Source organism: Alnus glutinosa, chromosome 6, assembly GCF_958979055.1.
Source record: "Alnus glutinosa chromosome 6, dhAlnGlut1.1, whole genome shotgun sequence".
In the NCBI taxonomy this organism is placed as follows: domain Eukaryota; kingdom Viridiplantae; phylum Streptophyta; class Magnoliopsida; order Fagales; family Betulaceae; genus Alnus; species Alnus glutinosa.
The window spans coordinates 27,124,612-27,146,739 of NC_084891.1; the positions used below are offsets into that span (position 1 = coordinate 27,124,612).

A 22,128-nucleotide genomic window follows, 5' to 3' on the forward strand; every position below is an offset into this window, starting at 1 on the left:
TAACATACTCGCATATTCTTGATTTTTGTTAAAATTCGCCAAATGCTTGGGCATCACCAGATGCATCTCAGAATGCAAAACATATTATGAAACAATAAAAATTAACATAATAAATGGAAGCAAAACTAAAAAATTAGCATCACTCCAGGACTCGAAGACAGCAGGAAAGTTTCAAATCTGGGCCATCTCGTGGCTTGAGAAACCCGACGATCCCTCATTGTAGGGTGGCAAAGCATGCTCCACGCCTCCATCTTCAGTTGGCTGAACTATTTAATCCTAAAAACAGATGTCAATTATTCTAAAAATAGATAGAATTTATAATTTTTTTCTACTCAAATTGCAAGAAAACTTGATCCTTTAGCTCGCTCACTAAAGGTTTAACTTAAAAAGGATCGCATAGGCATACCTATGATACAAAAGGACAGACATGGCAACAGGGCCATTACAATTTGCTGCTTCGAAACTGGAAACGTTTAAAGGCAGAAATATTCTCTTATTAGTTATGATGGGGCTTAAATCTTCAATAAATTCATCCGTACAAGAGCATACCACATCAATCTACACCACATTTTGGCACTAATCAATCGGTCAATCTCAATAATTGAAAACAATTGGCTTCATGTGTACACCAATCCCATATCTTTTCCAAGCTAGATTAAGGACTTATCGTCCTTGTGTGGTGAAACATACAACTTTTGCTACAAAACTAAGGCAAGAAAAAAATGACTCACTGGTAAAGACTGAAAGTCTTTACAGAATCCAAGCCTCAATAAAGGAGCTCCAACTGCCTGACTTCCCAGAAGAGCGTCTGTTCTCAAGTGCTTCCATTCTTGTAATGTTCCCATTTTGCTGCAAGAATTTGGTATAAGATCTATTAAAATTGAAAAACCTCAACCCCATAACAAGGATAAACGACCCGTTTGTAATAAAAAAGAGCCGTCATGAAAAATTAAGTAATCCTTCAGTTTGTTTATACCATAAAGTTTCACATGTGATTTTGTTGTTTTGAGAAGTAATCGAAATTCATTAAAAAGGTATGGGTGCAAGTCAAGTATACAAGAAAAACACATAATCAGAAACAGATGTGATTAAAGAAGTTGATACAAACCTTTAGGCATTGGTTGCTTTTTGTATCACAAACGGGATAATCATTTGGACAACAATGAAGGTGGTCCTTACAACACACGGCAGAATTCGACTCACAACATTTCCATGAAATGCATATTCCGAAAAGGCGCCTTGCACAACAACAGGTTTCTCCTTCTCCACAGAAACTAAAAAGATCACATCTAGTTGGACCTGGGGGAGGTGGGGGAGGAGGATTTGGGCTAGTCTTGGTTGGATATGAAGCTAGCATGTTGATACCACAAAGCCCTTGTGAATTGCCGCTGTTACGCAGCATGTGAACATAACCATCCATTCCCCAACCTGTTCCCCATGAGTTCTTGGTAATCCAATAGTCAACTCCATTTTCTGAACCATACCCTACAATCAATACAGCATGATCCAAAGAAGTTGAACACGGGCCGGTGAAAATCCCCTATCACACAAGTGAAGTTGAAAACTTATCATAACAATGGTTTAAGAAATCTAATGTATCTGAGATTGAAGATTAGGACCAACCTTTGAATACAACTGAAATGCTCTCTCACTGCCACATATACCTACACTCACAGGTTGTGCTGCCACAGCTTGTAGTAGCTGTTTCTCATTATTTGGTGGCACATCAGTGTAACCATCAATCGTCACAACATGCCTTTTTAACTGCAGTACAGAAATATTAGGAATGTAAGAAAATGAAAGAAAGACGAAGCTTGTAAGCAACATGGGAGAAGAGGAAAGAATTGTGTTCAAATGAGATTTAAAAGTATAGAAGTGAATGGAAGAGAAAAAAAAAAATGAAATTATTACCCTTTCCTTATTGCAGGACCTGTCCCGACCTTGATAAGGGTAATCTTCCTCAGTGTCAATGCCATGGTTATCTATCACAAATTGATATGCATAGTCCATGAGCCCGCCTTCGCAGCCACTATTGTAAGAATTGTCACAATCAACTAACTCCTGTTCAGAGAGGCTTAAAAGAGACCCTGTGACAATCTTATTAATACCTTCAATAGCTCCAGTAGCTGAGAATGACCAACAAGCACCTATATAACAAAGCAACTTGATTAATTTCTGAATCACATCAAAATATATACAGCACATGATTTAAAAACATCAAAATTATATTAATTGTAATAGAACAACAAACTTAAACATTAAGAAGCAATAACTACCGAAACTTAATGATTTTGCAATAGTTGCTCCCCCCCCCCTGTTAACTTTAAAATGGTAACCGGAACATTTTAGTTCTTTCCATCATGTAAGGAGTAACTTAAGAACCATGTTTATTGGAACAGTGATAGATCTTAATATTTTCAAATCTGTTGTATACTGGCTAGCTAAGCCAAACTGGTAATTAGCACAATTAATGAAGCAGACAACAACAAAGCAAGAAAACCATATAATAACTATTTGCTAACCAAAATTCAGAAGCCATAGAAAAAGTTTGTCAAGGAAGTGGCATGCTCAATACCATAAGTATTGCCCATAATAGCTAATTCAGTTCCTCCGATCAGTGTCTAGAACAGAAGGTTGTATGATGCAGATATCATCTCCCAATTCCCAGTTAAACCTCTGTTACTCAAGCACACAGACATAAAGATGACAGATGAAGATGAGTGGTAGCCCTCCTGGCAGTGGTATGAGGAGGTTCTTTTAATTTTTATTTTATTCTTATAACAAAAGAATTCAAAAGCCTGAATATATTTATCCAGGTCACAGTGGATTAAAAGATTGCAATTCCACAATATGCAGTGCCTCAATAGAATGGTATCATTGCCAATTATGACTCATACCTTTGGTGCATAAAAGGTCTAGCAAACTTGAATATCAACAAATGGAGCAAACACTTAAAGTGAGTTGCACTAATAGGCCAATGCTTGGGCAAAAAGACCCCAAAATTGATCCCAATATGTTATAAAACCAACATTCAGTATCAATTCAAATTAGAGCCCCTAAAACCTGAATCTGCTGGATTCCATCGAAACATCCATCTACAATGTGGACTAATTTGGAGGAAACACTCAAAGTGGCAGAAATAGGCTCTTCTTAAATGTGATCATGGCACCTCCTCCAAGCACCAGAAAACATCCCTACCATATGGGGTAAGAAATGCAGTAAAAAAAAAAAAATCAGCAACTTCTTTGTCTTGAACTAGATTTTTGCACATTAAAAAAAACAAAAAAAAAAACTCAGTCTAGTTGTATAGGACTCTGCGCATCACTGCAGCCGCAATACAAACGCTAAATGTAACTAAGAAAAATAATCCGATGATGTACTTAACTCAGTATTCATGTTTGTTTTCGGTTCAAAAATATATAACAAAAGCGAAAGTTTGGACAAAATACAAGCAGACATCTCAAAATTTATGTTATGCGGACTGACACCACAAACTTGTGATCCTATTTAAACTCATAGACAAATCACAGCTCAAAGTAACGAAAAGTAAATAATTATAATCAAACAAAGCATCAAACTTTCAAGTCAAAATACCTACAAGAGAATCTTCAAACATAGATATCACAGCTAACAAATAAAACCCACAAAATCTTCAATTCGCAGGCTTTAGAATTTCCCATAAAGTGCTTAGATTTATAACTAAAATATGAATACAAGCACACTCATACCACAACTCCGTTGATCCTTGACATGGGTCACTGCTCCTTTCTTCCTCCAATCCATCTCCGAAGGAATCTCACGAACAACACCGTGCGTCAGAAGCGGCCGGCCCCGATGGAAATTCATCCCAGCAGCCGAGAATCCCAGGCGAGAGGCCCTGAACTCGTGGTGGGTGAGATCAGCAAAGGCATTGAAAGAGAGGGTATAAGAAGAATTGCCCATATCGTTGTGCCGCTTAACGAAGTTGTAGTTGTCCTCAAACACTCCGAGCCTGTACAGCCTTTCAGCTTCTGAAGAGTAAGTTCTGCCATGTTCTTTGCACCACGTTTCGAAGAGTTGGGAGGTGTGTGAAGAAGAAGATAAAGCGAGGAGTGGGAAAAGTAGAAGAATGAAGAGGAAAGAGCACCGAAAGTTCATTTTGGTTCTTTGGTCCAACTTTCTGTATGGATGGTAGTGAGAGGCAACAAATGTGGAGAGCAAAAGAGGTTGTGAAACTTGGCTTTCCTTGTAGTAAACAATTCAATCTTGGCTTTTCCACGCACCCACGGAGAAGAAAGGTGTAATAATCCGGTCCCATATTAGGAAGAGATGAATAGCTCACATAGAGTGAGTAGTTTATAAAGATACTCATGGGCGCTAAGTCCCACATTCCCTAGTTACTAGGTGAAATTGAACTTTATAATAGATTCTTGGACATCTCTTCCCAATATGGGACCAGGGTGTTACAAACTCCCCTCCTTAAACCCCGTCCCCGTCAGGGTCATGTCATGCGGTGCTCCAGTACCACATGACCTGGCGTTACTAGGTGGCTTTGATACCATTTGTAACGACCCAAGGAAAAGCGCTAGCCACATCTGCGCTATCATCCCAAAATGACTAGTCAATTTGAAGTTTTTTCAAGAATCCATTATAAAGTCCAGTTTCACCTAGTAACTAGGCAATGTGGGACTTAACACCAATGAATATCTTTATAAACTACTCACTCTGTGAACTATTCATCTCTTCTCAATATGGGACCGGGATGTTACAAAAGGGGTACACCGTACAATACAAAGTTTTTGGTTTGTTTGTGTGGGATATTGACGTAATTTTAATTTGGCAATATTATAAATTTGGTGTTATAATCTGGAGAAGATATGTGTATTTTTTATTTTATTTTTTCTTATATAAATATAAACAAATATCTCACACATAAAATACAAATTTTATTTTAAAATTGTTTCTCAAATTTACTGCCGTCCCCATATGTTTGCTAGTATCTTTACTTCCTATTTAGAGAGTTTACAATTTTCGTATAATTTTTATAATTTTTTTTAAATTAATTATTTGATATGTAAGACCAAATGTATGAAAATAAATTTAATAATTAATTTTTGAAAAAAAATTGTTCAAGAGTTATAAATGCATTATATCTCATTTAGAAGAGGTGTGTTATTTCTACATTATCTTAAGTTTTACACGTACGAATTTCAGACACAATATGCCTCGGTGAACACAAAGTACACCAAGATAATGTAAAAAAATTATTACTGCAATTAGAAAGAGTAATACTATTTGTACATCAACCGGATGTACACCCACTGTATATGTAAAATCCACGGTTGGGATGAGAGAGGGGAAAGAAAAGAACAGCGGGGGAAAAGAGTGAGAAAAGAGAGGGAAAGCAGGAGGAGGAGAGAGCACGAAAGAGAGAAGCTGAGCGAGAGAGAGAAAGTGTGGGCACAGAGAGAAGCAGTTTGAGAAAAAAGGGAGGGCAGGATCGTTAGATTCTCTCAGCCTCACTTCTCATCCCAACCGTGGATTTTTAGATTCTCATGATTACCCGCCAAATTCATTTCAAAACCCTTAGCGTAGTATTACCCAAGCAACGGTCAAATAGCCTAATAAACTTTCGCTCAATCAATCATGGACACCACCTGTTCGGTCAAATTTCCCACCCAAACGCTGCCTACACTAACCGTTCCATGCTCGACTGTTTGCGTAGAAAACTTCCCTTTCAAGCACTTGACATCTTCAAGAAGCAGCTCCAATTGGGTTTTGTCGACAATGTTGATAAAGTTACTGTGGCGCTCGCGCTCAAGGCTTGTTGTGGAGACCTAAAACCCGGGTGCCAAATCCATGGGTTCGCTGTTTCGTCTGGGTTTGTTTCGTACATTACGGTTTCGAATTCTTTGATGAATATGTATTGTAAATCTGGAGAGTTTGAAAAGGCTCTATGTATCTTTGAGAATCTTACTGATCCGGACATTGTTTCTTGGAATACCGTGCTCTCGGGATTCCAAAAGAGTGAGGACGCATTGAGTTTTGCACTTCGGATGAATTTGAACGGGATTGTTTTTGATCCTGTGACTTATACTACAGGTCTTGCATTTTGTTCAGACGATGAAGGTTTTCTCTTCGGGTTGCAATTGCATTCTCTTGCATTGAAATTTGGATTCTATTATGAAGTTTTTGTTGGGAATGCACTTGTATCGATGTATTCAAGATGCGGACGATTAGTGGAAGCTAGGAGAGTGTTCGATGAAATGCCAAATCGGGATTTGGTCTCTTGGAATGCAATGTTATCAGGGTACACTCAGGAGGGAGATCACTGGTTAGATGCAATTTTGGCATTCATTGAAATGGTGAGAGAAGGCATGAAGCTTGACCATGTCTCATTTACTAGTGCAGTTTCGGCTTGTGGTCACGAAAGAACATTAGAGCTTGGGAGACAGATACATGGTTTAGTTCTAAAAACAGGATATGGGAAACATGTTTCGGTTTGTAATGTTCTGATCTCGATGTATTCAAAGTGCGAGATTGTTGAAGATGCAAAATTGGTCTTTCAGATCATGAATGACCGCAATGTAGTCTCTTGGACTACGATGATTTCTGTAAATGAAGAAGATGCTGTGTCTCTCTTTAACAAGATGATATTGGATGGTATATACCCAAATGAGGTTACATTTGTCGGATTAATCCATGCTATATCAATCAGGATTTTGGTGGAAGAAGGCCAAATAATTCATGGGTTTTGTATGAAGACAAGCTTTTTGTCAGACCCAAATGTTGGCAATAGCCTCATTACCATGTATGCTAAGTTTGAGACCATGCAAGACTCACTGAAGGTCTTTGAGGAGCTTAACTGCAGAGAAATCATATCATGGAATGCTTTAATTTCTGGGTATGCTCAGAATGGGATGTCTCAAGAAGCCCTGTGCACGTTCCTTTCAGCAATCACAGAGTCCAAGCCAAACCAATATACGTTTGGTAGTGTCTTGAGTGCAATTGGAGCTGCTGCGGATCTTTCTTTAAAACATGGCCAGCGATGCCACTCTTATTTAATAAAATTTGGACTTGACACTGACCCAATTGTGTCAGGTGCTCTCCTTGACATGTATGGAAAGCGTGGGAACATTTGGGAGTCTCAAAAAGTTTTCAGTGAGACGTCCCAAAAAACTCAATTTTCTTGGACCGCAATAATTTCTGCCTATGCTAGGCATGGAGACTATGAATCAGTGTTAAAATTCTTCAAGGAAATGGAGAGGGAAGGGGTGAGACCTGACTCAATCACTTTCCTTTCTGTACTGACCGCATGCAGTAGAAAGGGGATGGTTGATATGGGCCGTCAGCTATTCGAGTCTATGGTTAAAGAATATCAAATTGAACTGTCCTCAGAGCATTATTCTTGTATGGTGGATATGTTGGGCCGGGCAGGACGGTTGGAGGAGGCGGAGAACTTGGTGGGTCGGATTCCAGGACAGCCAGGATTGTCTGTGTTGCAAAGCTTGCTTGGGGCTTGTAGGATACATGGGAATGTTGAGATGGGTGAGAGGATCGCTGATGCTTTGATGGAGATGGAGCCAATGGGGTCAGGTTCATATGTGTTGATGTCCAACTTATACGCTGAGAAGGGGCAATGGGAAAAGGTGGCAAAAATTAGGAAAGGGATGAGAGAAAGAGGGGTGAAGAAGGAAATAGGGTTTAGTTGGGTGGATACTAGTGATGCTGGTGGTTCCTTGTACTTGCATAGCTTCTCATCAGGTGACATGTCCCACTCACAATCTGAGGAGATATGTAGGATGGCAGGATGCCTAGGATTAGAAATGAAATTTTTGAGAGAGCGAGCGAGAGGGAGGGAAAGAGACCATCTGCAAGATAACCTCGTAGAAGAAGGGTACCTTGGTGCCCTTCAATATTGAGGGTTAATTTACATATAATTATTTGAATCAAATTCATGATTGTATTTCTCATATTTCCGGAAAAAGGAGGCTTTATTTAAGCAGATACTTTGGAGCCCCTCCTTGTACACCTGCTAGATGCACCATCCAGTCCTGGTTCCAGAGAGGCATTTAATAATGGGTAAAATACATTTTACCCCAAATTTACTCCCGATTTGCATTTCTACCACTAAATTACGACTCGCTGCAACTCGAACCTGTAAACTACTAAAATATTTCGAGTTACATCCTGAGTCCGAATTGGTCGTTAGTTGACATGTGCTAGTCACATGCACATGAATCGTATGGTTATGGAAAGCATGTTAAAGGGTACCGCTTATGGGATCTAGTTTCCTGCAAGATAATTCTTAGCCGGTATGTTAATTTTGATGAGTCAAGAATGCTAGGCAACAAGAAATGAAGATTGGATAGTGTTACATTTCCTGATTTAATTGTTTCCTGTCAAGGAATGGTACAAATCTGTGTGGGTAAGCAGTTGAATAAGGTTAAGCGAAGTGAACTGTGAAGATTTTGAGGATTGAAAGATCTCTATTTGTTTGCTTTCCTGGTTTCCTCTCATTTTCTCAGGAAACAAAAGGAGGAATAAATTGTAGGTGTGATTAAGGTTTTGGTTGAGTGCAATGACTTGGTGACGCTGATTTTGGTTGACAATTTGATATCATGTCAGGGATTTTGTTTAAGAATCAGGATCTTACATTCTGGTGTTTCTGACACTGTACTTGGACCTGTTCACGGACTTTATCTCCGTCTTTAACATGGTGATGAAGCTCGTGTTCATAGGGAGCTCTGTGGCGATCGTTTGGTGCATGCGGATGCACCAGGTGGTGAGGCGTTTGTATGATAAAAGCTCGATACATTTCGCCATCATTTTCTTGTCGCTGCGAGCTTGGCTTTGGCGCTTCTTGTGAATGAGAAGTTTACATATAAAGAGGTGGTTCATTTTAACTTAGTCATCTTGAGATAACTTTTTGCTTAGTGAGCTTGATTATGTCTCTGATTTCTCAGGAGCTATGACGAATGCCTATTGGCCCTATTCCAAATTTCTGGAATAAGTTTCTTCTAGCTTATAGCATAATTTTAGTCTCATGCATTATGGTATGGTTCATTGAGATCTACATTTCTGTTTTTTTCTTGTATGGTTAAACAGTGGTAGTTTCTCTGTGACTCCGTGTTTTGGTTGCAGGTTACTTATTATTTTAAGATTGGTCCCTCACCCAAAACCTCCGTATATTGTTTTGGAAGGCCGTATTCATTAGTTCCACCTTATTTGATAACACAATGACATGAGGTTTATTATATGATGTGTGTCAAAAAGATCTATACGTGGTTGTAGTACTTGGGTTCACCTCAGTTTGCTTTGTTCAATTTAGCTAGAAGCTTGAGCCAAACTGATGTAGATCTTCCTTTAATACCTATCAAAATGTAGCAAAGACCCTGACCAGAACAAGGCAAATTTATTCAGGTTTATGTTTTGATTTTGGATTGTGATAGTTAATATTTAATAGTAATAAACACTTCATTGGCATGATTGTGTCATGATTTTTAAGTTGTAAAATCATGACTAGTAAGAAAATTAGCGTAAGTAATAAAATTAAGCTGTTATCAGGTAAGAATAGTGTTGATGCTATTAAAAGGGCCGGAAAACTTGTTTATCAACTCATTGTGGGTGTATCAACTCATCACAGGTATTAATTCGTCAGCTATTCCAACTACATTAGTTGTAAAGGAGCAGTTATCTTTATGTAGATCAGGGAAGATTTCTCTCCTGTCAAGCCCAGTTGCATTGCGCCCATAATTCTAGAATGTGCATCTTGTACATCACTCCTGCACATGCACACATGTTTGTGTTCCTCTGGTTGTAGGTTTTACACTTGGCTCTTATACATATGTTGCTATTTTGTATTACTTTTAGCTTATCTAGTGTCTGCACGTTGTATGGAAATTTGATGAGGCATTTTTGTTTCACCTGGGGTTGACTTATTTACTTACTGTAAACTGGATTGACTTATTTGACCTTGAATAAAAATCTTGTGTTGCTTACATCACAGTGATCTAAATAAAGGCTTCTTACTAGATCAGTTCCTTTTTTGAAGGAAGGAAAGTGGCTCTAATTATGAATCCTAAAAGAAAGTGGCTCTACGTTTACTTGTTCTCTTGTTGGGTTTTCTCTTCCATAACTTCCTTTTGAATGAGTGGTGACCTCTTGTGCTTTTAATGAATTTTTGTAGGAAAACAAAATGAAAGTGCCTTAGTATGACATTAGGAAAAAGGGCAAAAAAAAGAGCCTCTTCTTTGTCTATTTAGCATAATCACATGTAGTACATTATTATGATATATTTTTGGCCTAATACATCTTTCTTTGGGATATGAATATGTATAATTTTCGTTTGCAGATGTGATACACATTAGAATGTTGTATAAATTTTCATCCAAAACATATCATGGTGTATCATACAATGGCAATGACTACTAATTTTTCTTAGTCCACAGTTTTGATTAAGCGAATCTTGTCCAATTCTTGCCTTAGTGCTTATTGCCTATTCACAGCACAACAGAGAACATTTATGTTTTTAATGCAATATGTTTCTTTACAGTTAAAGCTATTCTAATTGGCTGGTCAATCCTCAGTCCTTCCTGTTACATGTAAGTCAACATTAAAATACTTGGTAAAGACCTGTTACATATCATTCCATTCTATAATTTTGTTCTGCCAAAGCTACCTATCCAACCCCAAGTTTTTATCATACATGCTACCTTTCTAGTTTGTTCCCTCATGTATTATCAAATCATACAGGCGAAAAATTATCTGTAACTAATTTTATTGTAACTACTGCAGATCCTCTGGACATTTTCAATATACTTGGAGGCAGTTGTGATTCTTCGCCAGTTAGTTTTGCTACAACAAAGTGGAAACGTGGACAATTTAACTGGGGCAATATGTGTTCTTTCTTGGGCATGCTTATTTTTTTTTGTATCAGTGTAGCTCTTAGGAATTCTCTTTATCGTGAGTTGACAAAATTAGATTTTTTTTTTAAAAAAAATATTATTGTGTTATTGACTTTATTTCTCCATTAAAATTTTGCTTCCCCAAATGTGTTATGTATTATGATACTCATGTGGTCCTATACCAAACGTCCATAGAAAACAAACCATATTGTTCACTCCAACATTACACACAATATATTTACTGTGATCTCCCCCTTTACTTTAGTGTCTCAGTCACTTTGGTGCCAGATTAATAATGGAAGCTCTAATTTGAAAATTTGTGTTTTGCCTAATTGGATGACGCTTGACAGATTTTTGCATTGGATGATGATGCTTTAAGTATCTCTTGTGGAAGATATATCAGTAAGGCATGCATAATTCTTAGCAGATACCTGAGGAATATACAATTTTTGTATCGGATGGGTTATTATGTCTACGTATCTTACTTAGCACCCAAAGGAATATAAGAGTCTTAAGTAAGTGATAAACTAAGGGGGAGGTAAGCAAGGTGTTCTGTTCATGTACAAAGAAGACCAGTTACTAGTCCACTTAGTAGCGGTTGATACATTTTGAAGGTTCTGAGCTTTGTGTAAAATAACATTTATGGATGTTTCAGGATAAGATATAGTTTCACCTATCAATACGACATGTGATATATATGTGGGAGATTCGGTTGTTTATACTGAGACCCCTGTAGATTTGGCACCTTTTACTGCACCCTGTTGTGTCTGGTTTGTACTACGTAAGGATTGTTTCTGTTGCTCCTCAGTTTTCTTAATGCTTCACTCTCTTTACAAAAAAAAGAAAGAAAGGGTGATATATCTGGATGAATATTGCATGTACGTGCATCAATACCTGTGTTTTTCTTTCTTTGTGTTTAGATGTATGTTCTATTGGTAAGTAACTTAAGAAATAAGAATTTTCTCGGAAAGGAAACACCCTTTACATCCTCCATTGTCTATCTTTCGAGTAGTTTAAATTTAGACCATAGATATGGGTATCTGTGTAACTGCATGCATCTAAAACTCATATTATGCCATTTCTTGGGTTTTCAGCTCGGATAAGAATTCTGAACCCATTTGAGAGTGATTTAAATCAAACTCTCTCTCTCTCTCTCTACACACATTCACGTACCCATACACATAATATAACATTGTAGACATACACTGGCACATACAAACATAACCATAATTTATGGGATGCTGCTTTTAAAAGCTATAATTCATGGTCTTGCATTTATGTCTGACCTTTTTCTCTATTTTGATTTTTTCCCCTCCGTAAATTGGGAGCCAATTGATAATTTTGAGTGTTTGTGAAATACATCATAATATTGCATTTGTATTGAGTCACTGAACCGACGGCAGGAGGCCTTTTGATCCGCCACTAGAGGGAGCAAAAAAGGGGCTTTGCCCCCCTTTTTAACGCTCCTTGTGATAACATATTAGCTTTCAATTGTTATGATTTGGTGTTTCCTGGACCGTTCACTTCACCTTGCCAACCCATTTCAACATAGCCTGAAGGGTATGTGTCTATTGGATACTCCAATGTGGTGGAAAACCTGTGGAGATGGAACTTTTGAAACTCATGTCCATGCCCAAACCTGACGCCCATACCCTAGTTGATGTAACATAGATCAAAACTATGCAGCTTTGTGTAACAGTTTAACGTATTGCTCCTTTCTTGTTTCTGTTTCTGGTTGAAGTGTAAACTCTCTATTTACCTGGTTCTTATATTGTTTTCTATGGCTGACAGACTCTGTCTCTGCTTCATTGTTCGCATAAGCAAGAAAAGATATAGCGTGCATGTATATTAATTGAACTTATGGTGGGAGTACTCCTTATTTTCGTTTTGCAGGGCATATCGTGCATTCTGCACCCGTAACTGGATATACTGCTACTTCACACAGAGGTATTTGAGTCGATGGATATGTAAGCTATGCCTAGAACCAGATAGAAAAACTGTTTGTTGTGTGTCTTGGTGCGTGTAGATATACCTAAAATTATTTCTTAATTTTTCAGCTTGTATCTCTGGTCTTGTTCAAACAGCTTTATATGCAGATTTCTTTTGCTACTACTTTATTAGGTAATTAACTCTCACAATCTTATGATCCTCTCTGACACTTTTGTATTGGATGAATAACATTAAGAATCATTTGTTTTGCAGCTGGAAAAACAATGCAAAGCTTAAGTTGCCTGCTTTAACCAAGCATGGATTTTTGAAAATTTGAAGCTTGTTTAATTGAATCATTGTTAGCATTTGCACAGCACTGCTGGCAAATCGAACTGTAGGATGATAGCAGGAAGAAAGGGATACAGGTTTCATAGTTTTGAATTATAAGATGAATACCCCACGCCACACCTGTGGGTGAAAATTTAGCAGGTTTTGGGTAGAAACACCCATCTTCTAGGCAATTTGTAGATCAGATTAAGCACCCCATGTTTCTATGAGGTGCTAGTTTTTGGGGTGTCTTTTCTTGCCGCTGCTTTTGACTGGTAAAGATTTATTGGGAGGAAAAAATTGCTTAGCAAGAGTTGGCTAATATTATACTCCAGAATAATGTTAAATGTCACTCCCATGTCCCCTTTGTCTCTAAAAAGATTTAGTAGTGATTTTAAAAGCTCCATCGATTTTTTAGGACATAAAGAGGTTATGGGTTTTCCAGGTAGCATTACTTTACTCTACGGTGAATGTTTAATGTTTGGTGTAGATGATGCTAAATCTTTCTTCTTCTTCTTCTTTCTTTCTTCTTCTTTCTTTCTTTCTTTTTTTTTTTTTCTTTTTTTTTTTTCTTTTTTTTTTTAACTTGTATATATATACACACAAGGGGTCCCCGGTGAGAATCATTGACCCAGGGCTATTAACCCCGCCCCACTTAAACCCGAAAACTAACATGGCGTGGGACCAGCGAAGCACCAATAAGACTTGCCAAGTTCGAACTTACAACCTAAAATATACTATACTTACTAATGATTTCGTGTATTTGATATTGCGATTTCGTATATAAAAATGATAATTTTAAATCAAATCTTAAAAAATAAATAGTTTGAAATTGTTTTTTTTTTTTTAAACGGAATATCTCAGCATCTCATTGATAAAATAGTGAAACAAAAACTTATTCCAAACAAATGAATCTAGGGACACATACGTTCCCTAATAATAATACTATAAATATAATTCGATGCCTCCTGTTGCCAACACTTTGAGAGTCTTCGATTCGCAGCTTCCTTAACGAGCACATGTGTAGCTGTGTTGCATTCTTTGTTGACATGGACAAATTTTGCACCCCTGAATCCATTGAGTTCCTCTATAAACTTTCAATCATTTGACCATTTTTTGAACAATAAGGAGGAGACGAGTGTATCTCAGCCACCACTTGAGCTGCATCCCCTTTGAAAACAACTTCAGAAAAACCAGCCTCCTTACCATATAAAACTGCCAAAAGAGCCGCTATTGCTTCGGCTAGTTTTGCTTCAACCACTATGGGTTTCATGACACACCAAGCATCCATAAATTCGCCCATGCAGCCTCTAGCTACGATTCTCAAGCCATTGCATCCCTCTTTACCATTTATTGCAGCATCCCAATTTACTTTAATGGAACCATTTGAGGGAGGTCGCCACCTTAGTTTCCTAGCTGGCTATACACCATCATTCCTATCCCCAGGAGACAAGTCTGGATTATTACATCTTTGGAACTCCCCCAATGCTACTACATTAAAAAAGAGAAATGTTATTTCTTCAACTCTTATTCAACTCCAACAACTTTTTTAAAAATTAATCATTGGATATATAAGACTTACATGTAGGAAAAAATATATAATGATTGATTTGAAAAAATGTTGGATGAGAATTGGATAGGAGTTGGAGAAATGATATGTCTAATTGTACCACTGGTTCCTAGGGTTGGCTTAAATTACGAATCACTCCCTGTAGTACAAAAAGTTCATGAAAAGGTCTTTATGGTAAACTATAATTACAAATTACTTCCTGAACCCGTTTTCCGTCCACCAAGTTAATAGAGTTCGTTAGTGAATTACAATAGAAATGATATTTAGAGGTTGTTTCACTATTTATATGACGTGACAAACTAACGGATTCTGTTAACTTGGTAGACGGAAAACGGGTTTAAAGAGTGATTCGTAATTATAGTTTACTACAAGTACTCTTTATGAACTTTTTTTGTACTACAAGGAGTGATTTATAATTTAAGCAAACCATATGGACCAACTATGAAACTATTCTTCAAAATATTGCGATTTGAAAACGTAAAAAATTTGTATTTTAAGCTCCGTTTGTTTCGGTGTAAAATGATTTCTGGAAAATGATTTCGGTATTTTCCGGTGTTTGGTAGGGGCGAAAATAATGGTCAACGAAAATCATTTTCGGTTTGACCGTAAAAGCTTTTTTAATTTTCGGAAAACGATTTACGATTTTTAAAACCGTAAATCGTTTTCCGAAATGAAACTCTTCGTCCTTACATGCATGTTTGATATCCGATCGTCAGAATTTAACAATTATCAGTCGTCGGAATTCGGTCGGTGTCGGAGTCCGACAACATCCGGTCGTCGGAATCCAGCCGGAGCCGGAGTCCGAGAACATCCGGTTGCCGGAATCCGGCCACGGGATGACCAAATTCCGGTCGGAATTTACCGGTTTCCGGCCAAGCCGGCCGGATCTGGACGGATCCGACTATTGATCCAGCCGGATCTGGCCAAAACAGCCAGAATCCGGCCGGATTTGACCGGATCCGGCCATTGATCCGGCCGGATCCAGAAGATTCCTGCTGGATCTGGGCAAAATGGCTGGGATCCGGCCGGATCCGGTCAAACTTTTCGCCGGATTCCGGCAATAGCGACTGGACGTTGCTGGATTCCGGCGAGATTTGCCAAACTCTGATTTTTGCATTTCGTAATTTTTTCGTGCGAACCATACACCGAAAAATATTTTCAAGAAAATCATTTTTTTTGAAAATAATTTCGTCGAAATCATTTTACGACAGAAATCATTTTACGTCGAAAACAAACGGAACACAATTTTAAACGCTAAGTTATGATTTTAAAGGTCAAATTGTAATTTCGTCAAACCTCTAACCATATTTTTAAAAATTTACATCTTCAAATTACGTATTTTAAAATTAACAATGCAAATTCTTGTAGCACAAAATATCACCCATTACTATGAAATTTCCAAAGCCACGATCGCGACAGAACTCAACATACTGTGCAAGTTATCTATAATCTCTCTCTGTCGCACTCCCTCCCTCCCTTTTCGATAGAGATCCGAGTGCATAGCGAGACTCGTCAGAGAGTCTCAGACCTTGAAGCGCCGCCAAGGGCTCTCTCACCCTTAAGGCACTCTTTGGGATACAAAACCTTTTCTTTTCCTTTTGTTGTGTTTTTGGTTCGACCATGGACGTTGATCCCCGCCACTACGAGCACGTTGTGAGTTTCTGATGCCCCATTCGTTCAACCTCTTGAAATTTATGTTTAAGCATGTGGGGAGGTTTTTATTTTGTAGTCCTACAGAGAAAGATCTTTCTATGCAAAATTAGATTTCATTTACTGTGATAATTGCCTCTGTTTCATCGCATTGCTTATGATGTTGACCCTTTTCTAGATTAATCATCGGAACCCCAATTTAATGTTTTCTTGTTCAAAGTTTTTTTTTTTTTTCTTCTTCTTCTTATTGTACAATGGGTTCGATAGTACGGTGAAATTGTTTGCAAAGGTTTACCTTGTAATTAACGTTGTCATAAGTTTTCCCAGACCCAATTTACACGACACCCCCGGGCCTGATATTTTGGTGGAATACATGGATCCTTATATCCTGCAAGCATTTATATGAGTCCATGTATTGATTGCTATATATAATTTGGACAGTGGCGTGAGCAAGTTGTATTTGACGCGTAAAATGCTTCCACTTCTGGGTGTTGGGTTCTTCCTGTAAATGTCTGATCTGTTCTTTGAGCTTATATGACATTAGGACATGCATATTGCTGATCACAACTTTGGCTCATAGCGTTTGGAACACAATCTTGTGTGTGAAAATATTCGTACTTGGTACTGGTCCTACTGGATGTGGCTCTTATGGAATACGCGGCCTGTGCTTCGCGTATTTGTTTTGTATAAGACTCACAGTTTATAAGACTGTAATATTACTGATGGTGCAATTGTAAAGATACTTACCGGCGTATTTTCTGTGGTGCTCAAGAAGAACAAATTCGACATCTGAGATGTATCTTTTTAGGATTCGAGGCAGCTTCTGGTTTGAGAATTAATTTAGGAAAATCAGAAATTGTTCCAATTGGTGGAGTAGAGGATGTCGAAAGGTTGGCTAATCTTCTTGGATGTAGGGTTGCTTCTTTGCCTATGACTTACTTGGGTTTGCCGTTGGGTGCTTCTTACAAGTCCAATTCCATTTGAAATGGTGTTATTGAAAAAATGGAAAGGAGGTTGGCGGGGTGGAAGCGGATGTACTTGTCGAAGGGTGCCCGGTTGACTCTTATTAAAAGTATGCACTCCAACATTCCCACTTATTACTTATCTTTGTTTCCTATTCCAGTGAGGGTGGCTAATCGTCTTGATAAAATTCAAAAGAATTTTCTTTGGGGAGGCACTGGTGGCGAGAAAAAATTTCACCTAGTGAATTGGAACAAGATATGTACGTCTTTGTATGCAGGTGGGTTGGGAGTTCACAATCTCATCCAGTTCAATCGAGCGCTCTTGGGTAAATGGTTGTGGAGATATGGTAGGGAGAGAGAGGCTTTATGGCGGTTGGTGATTGATGCCAAATTCCAGAGTCTAGAGGGTGGGTGGTGTTGAAAGAAGTTTCGGGTTCTTTCGGAGTGGGTGTATGGAAACATATAAGGAGGGGTGGGAGAAATTCCGCAATTTCGTTCGTTTTGATGTGGGGAGTGGATCAAATATTAGCTTTTGGCAAGATAGGTGGTGTGGGGATGGTTCCTTGAAGCAATGCTTTCCGGCTCTTTTTACTATAGTAAGGAACAAAGATGCGTTGGTGGCGGATAATTTGGTGGTTCATAATGGTGTAATTCTGTGGAATGTTCTTTTCACGAGACAAATCCAGGATTGGGAGATGGATATGGTCCTTTCTTTCTTCGATCAATTATATTCCACTTCGATTCGTCAAGGAGAGAGTGATAGATTAGTGTGGAATCCCTCCAAAAAAGGTTTTTTTGAGGTGAGATCCTTCTACGATGAGCTCATTAAGGAAGATGGCCCTTATTTTCCTTGGAAGAATATTTGGCGTGTTAAGGCTCCAACAAGGGTGGCTTTCTTCGTTTGGTCAGCGGCTTTGGGCAAAATATTGACGCATGATAACTTGCGTAAGAGGAATGTAATAGTAATGGAGTGGTGTTGTTTATGTCAGAAGAGTGGGGAGTCTATTGATCACTTGTTGCTTCATTGCGAGGTATCCCGGGCTCTTTGGAGCTACATTCTTATTTTATTTGGGGTTGAGTGGGTTATGCCACGAATGGTGTTGGAGTTGTTAAAGAGTTGGGGAGCGGCTATGGGGAGTGGTCAGGCTATAGTGGCTTGGCGTTTGGCTCCTTTGTGCTTGTTGTGGTGTATTTGGAGGGAGCGGAATGCTCGTCTGTTTGAAGATATAGAGACATCTATGGTGGAGCTTCGGAAGCGGCTGATCGATACTTTATATTTTTGGATAGCGCCACACCATAGTTCGATTGTATTTACTTATGTTGATTTCTTAAATTTATTTTCTGTTCGACCCTGATAGGGGCTCTCTTGTATACTTCTCGTGTATAAGGGTTGCGCCCCTTTGCGCTTTTTAATAAATGGCTATTACTTATAAAAAAAAAAGATACTTACCGGCGTGTCATTATGTTCTGTTTAAGGAAACTAAACCTACATGTTAAATGGGCATTGGTAGACCTAATGCCTGTAGATTTGGATTATCTACAGTCACTGGAGAGTTCTAATACCCTTCATAAGCCTTTTCTATATGTGGGATCCACCTTAAATGTGGACTCACAATACAATAAATGCTTTTGAAGTGCACCAGACATCTTCAATTACTGGAGAGGATCTATACCTCCTGTTTGCATTGTTGTCTCAAGGTCTTCTATTAGTTTCCTTTCTAGTATTATGATTTTATTTTCATATGCATCTTTTTTCCTTCAAATGATGAAAATCCGCTATGAAAAATCATCATTGGGCTGTTTCTTTAATACTGGACCTCTATTAGGCTTATCTTTCAAAATTTTAGGGATTTTTTTCTTTACGTTGACAGGCTATCAATGACAATGACGTCCGCAACGTTGTTCTATCATATCTTGTTCACAATTGCTTTAATGAAACCGTAGAGTCGTTTGTTGCTTGCACTGGGATGAAGCAGCCTGCTGATTATCTGGAGGACATGGAGAAAAGAAAAAGTAAGTGAAATTATTCTTTGAGTAATACTATATACAACACCACTTTCCCACTATACAGACGTGACATTGCCAATCTACCGTTGGATTTTTTTTTTCTCCTTTTAATGAAGGTTGATCAAAGGATTGATTGAAAGTGTCACGTGGATAGTGGTGTGGTATATAACATTACTCTTGCTCTTTTGGTTGGGAAAGTAGGATTCAGAGCTTTTAAGTTTCTCAAAGACAGCATTGTTAAAATTGGTTACTCACACTTCTGGAGCACATACCTATATTTGTTGCACGCATCAAGCATTTACATCTTGTTACTGAATTTTCATTGTAGTTTCTATAGATGCTTATATGGGGGTAAGCACTTTATGCATTAAATGAAAGAATTTTAGGTACCCTCAAAGTTGGTTGTTTGACTAGCATGGTGGAGCATTGAACACCTAAATAGAAACATTGTTTCTGGAGTGGCTGCAAATTTCTTGTAGATATCTCAGTGAGATTGAGTGTTAAGTTATTGGGATTGCTTCACAATTGGCTGTATGGCATGCATATTGATTTAGTGGATGGCTGGATGCCTACATGGGAAAAAGTCTCTAAGTGTTGCTTACCCTTCCACGTTGCTGCAAATATCTGGTCATACTTTAATGTGGCTGTATGCCTTGCTGATCAATCTGCTTAAAATGTTTATATTTTTGTCATAGATTTGTGGCAACACCTACTTTGGGGACAACTGTAGAAAAAATTAATATGGATTCTGCTGACTTTATTTGTCCTTTTTCTTATTTATTTCCGTAGAAAGTAGTCATCAATATTTTATTTTATGTCCTTGTATCTATTGAGTACTTGTTTGATGATGCTTCCAATTATATCATTTTTGGTCAGGAATTTTTTGTTTTGCCCTGGAGGGAAATGCACTAAAGGCCATTGAGCTGACAAATGAGCTGGCACATGACTTGGTAGAAAAAAATGAGGACTTGCATTTTGATCTATTGGGCATTCATTTTGGTGAACTTGTCCGCTCTAGAAAATGGTAACCAGAGTAGCAATGACATTTCCAAGAGATGAGCTACGTGTTTCCTGTTTTATAAATTTTTGTTTCCTTGCCAGCACAGAAGCTTTGGAGTTTGCTATGACGAAGTTGACCCCTTTTGGGAGGATGCAAAAGTACATTGTAAAACTTGAAGTATGTTTCTTTTTTAGTCAAATTTTGTTGGCTACTTCCACAGCATTTATCTGTTTTATCGTAATGAAATGCATTTGTTGTTGCCATCAGGACTTTATGACACTGCTTGCGTATGAAGAGCTAGATAAAGCCCCAATGTTTCGTCTGCTTAGCTTGGAGCACAGGCAGCAAGTTGCAGATAATTTGAATCGGGCAATTCTAGGTTTGTTACTTGATTTCCTATGTGCTGTTGTGTACCCTTTTCTAAGGATGCTCAGAAGATTTATGTTTTCCCTGCAAGGATCTGTTGCTGAGTATATATTATTGTCACACAATCTATAATATCAATACTTTGATTAATTAATGTGTTTCTTGTGGCTAATGATTAATGTCAGCTCACATGAACCTGCCCAGCTACACAGCAATGGAAAGGCTGATACAACAGACAACAGTAGTTAGACAATGCTTAAGTCAAGAGCTTGGCAAGGTAAGATGCAGTTGATGAAATCTCTTTCTGAAAGGCTCCACATTTTGGCTAATTTCTGGTCATATAGTAATTTCTGGCATAGTTTATCTTGTTATATCCCTGGAAACAGGAAGAGTAAAACTAAATTGGAATTGGATTTCCTACTTTTTAAAGGTTGTGCTTTTCTCTCTCTCTCTCTCTCTATAAATTTATTTTTAAACAAGAGTGGCAGAATTAGTGACACTTGTTTTAGTAGTAAATTCCTCGACATTGAACTGACTTGATGTTCTCAAACTGATGCATGAGGCACTAATTTTTTTTAAAAAAAGCATTAAGTCAATATTACATCTTTGTCGATTAAATAGTGGCCAGAACCAGCTCCATGAACAGGGGAATCCATTTACAGCACATGAAATATGAATGAGCAGAAGTAATGGGTGAATTTACTCTCTTTTTTTTTTTGTGGTTTAGCAGGATCCGCTTCCAACATTTTCCTTGGAGAATTTTCTCAAAAGCTAATAAATGGATGAAGCGTTTGAAGCATTGCTGGCCAGGGTGGGGGAGGCATATTCAGCTTGAGCTTTTGTTGCCGTGTATGGATTTGGTTTAAGGTTTGGTCGTGACTAAAAAGGAGTCATCAATGCCTGCTCATCTATAAAAAGACACAGAGTGGGCTGTCTCTTGTATTTGTTTTCCTGCTTTTAGTGAGTGGGCTGCCCCTTCCTCTCGCATGCTCTAGGAGAACTATGATTGCCCTTAACTTCATGCAAAATGGGCTTGTCTTAATTAGCAATTTAGTTGATCCACCTGTGTGGCTTGTACATGTTGCCTTGCTTATTATACAGACATTAGGGAATCCAGAATATTTTGTAATCTCAGGTTTTCAATTGATCTATCCTAAGAATTTCAGTTTTGTTGCTTAATATAAGATTCTATGGATCCGGGGTTTACTCTCCACTTCTGCTTCGGTAATATTTCAAATTCGCGAGTCCAAAGTGACCTTTATAATTTATGACATATTTTTATGATTTTCTAATTATATAAATATATTATAATTCCCAAAGGGGTTAATCAAGCCCAACTCCCTGTCTCCCTTTATCAAGTGATGTATCACTAACTCATGAGATAATGACACATTTTTTAAAATAATAAATCTCATCTATGATTGACACATC

General features: G+C 38.0%; 3 protein-coding genes across 7 annotated transcripts; 2 read left to right on the forward strand and 1 right to left on the reverse strand.

Annotated features, from left to right (window-relative positions):
• LOC133870460 (zingipain-2) lies at positions 1 to 4,215 on the reverse strand. 3 transcript variants are annotated; one of them, XR_009900739.1, is made up of 7 exons: positions 3,729 to 4,215; positions 1,912 to 2,147; positions 1,624 to 1,764; positions 1,109 to 1,540; positions 732 to 849; positions 407 to 463; positions 1 to 276 (listed from the first exon to the last, which is right to left on the reverse strand). XR_009900739.1 is itself a non-coding variant. In XM_062307589.1 (6 exons), exons 1-5 carry the CDS (start codon positions 4,135 to 4,137, stop codon positions 751 to 753), a joined length of 1,317 nt encoding a protein of 438 aa, XP_062163573.1. In that variant the 5' UTR covers positions 4,138 to 4,215; the 3' UTR covers positions 475 to 558; positions 732 to 750. The 3 variants fall into 3 exon arrangements, 2 of the variants coding, with proteins under 2 accessions (XP_062163573.1, XP_062163572.1); XM_062307589.1 differs by lacking the exons at positions 1 to 276; positions 407 to 463 and adding an exon at positions 475 to 558; XM_062307588.1 differs by lacking the exons at positions 1 to 276; positions 407 to 463 and having other exon boundaries at positions 475 to 849; positions 3,729 to 4,213.
• Positions 4,216 to 5,200: 985 nt separating this feature from the next.
• On the forward strand, positions 5,201 to 13,633 carry LOC133870254 (pentatricopeptide repeat-containing protein At4g32430, mitochondrial). Its single transcript, XM_062307338.1, has 5 exons — positions 5,201 to 8,871; positions 10,535 to 10,583; positions 10,777 to 12,833; positions 12,944 to 13,007; positions 13,089 to 13,633. The coding sequence occupies exon 1, from the start codon at positions 5,535 to 5,537 to the stop codon at positions 7,899 to 7,901; it is 2,367 nt and encodes a 788-aa protein (XP_062163322.1). The 5' UTR covers positions 5,201 to 5,534; the 3' UTR covers positions 7,902 to 8,871; positions 10,535 to 10,583; positions 10,777 to 12,833; positions 12,944 to 13,007; positions 13,089 to 13,633.
• Positions 13,634 to 16,099: 2,466 nt separating this feature from the next.
• LOC133871263 (uncharacterized) lies at positions 16,100 to 21,910 on the forward strand. 3 transcript variants are annotated; one of them, XM_062308667.1, is made up of 7 exons: positions 16,113 to 16,365; positions 19,196 to 19,337; positions 20,208 to 20,355; positions 20,433 to 20,508; positions 20,599 to 20,710; positions 20,883 to 20,974; positions 21,425 to 21,910. In XM_062308667.1, exons 1-7 carry the CDS (start codon positions 16,333 to 16,335, stop codon positions 21,470 to 21,472), a joined length of 651 nt encoding a protein of 216 aa, XP_062164651.1. In that variant the 5' UTR covers positions 16,113 to 16,332; the 3' UTR covers positions 21,473 to 21,910. The 3 variants fall into 3 exon arrangements, with proteins under 3 accessions (XP_062164650.1, XP_062164651.1, XP_062164652.1); XM_062308668.1 differs by having other exon boundaries at positions 16,114 to 16,365; positions 21,428 to 21,910; XM_062308666.1 differs by lacking the exons at positions 19,196 to 19,337; positions 20,208 to 20,355; positions 20,433 to 20,508; ... (1 more) ...; positions 20,883 to 20,974; positions 21,425 to 21,910 and adding an exon at positions 16,804 to 18,930 and having other exon boundaries at positions 16,100 to 16,365.
• Positions 21,911 to 22,128: the final 218 nt, after the last annotated feature.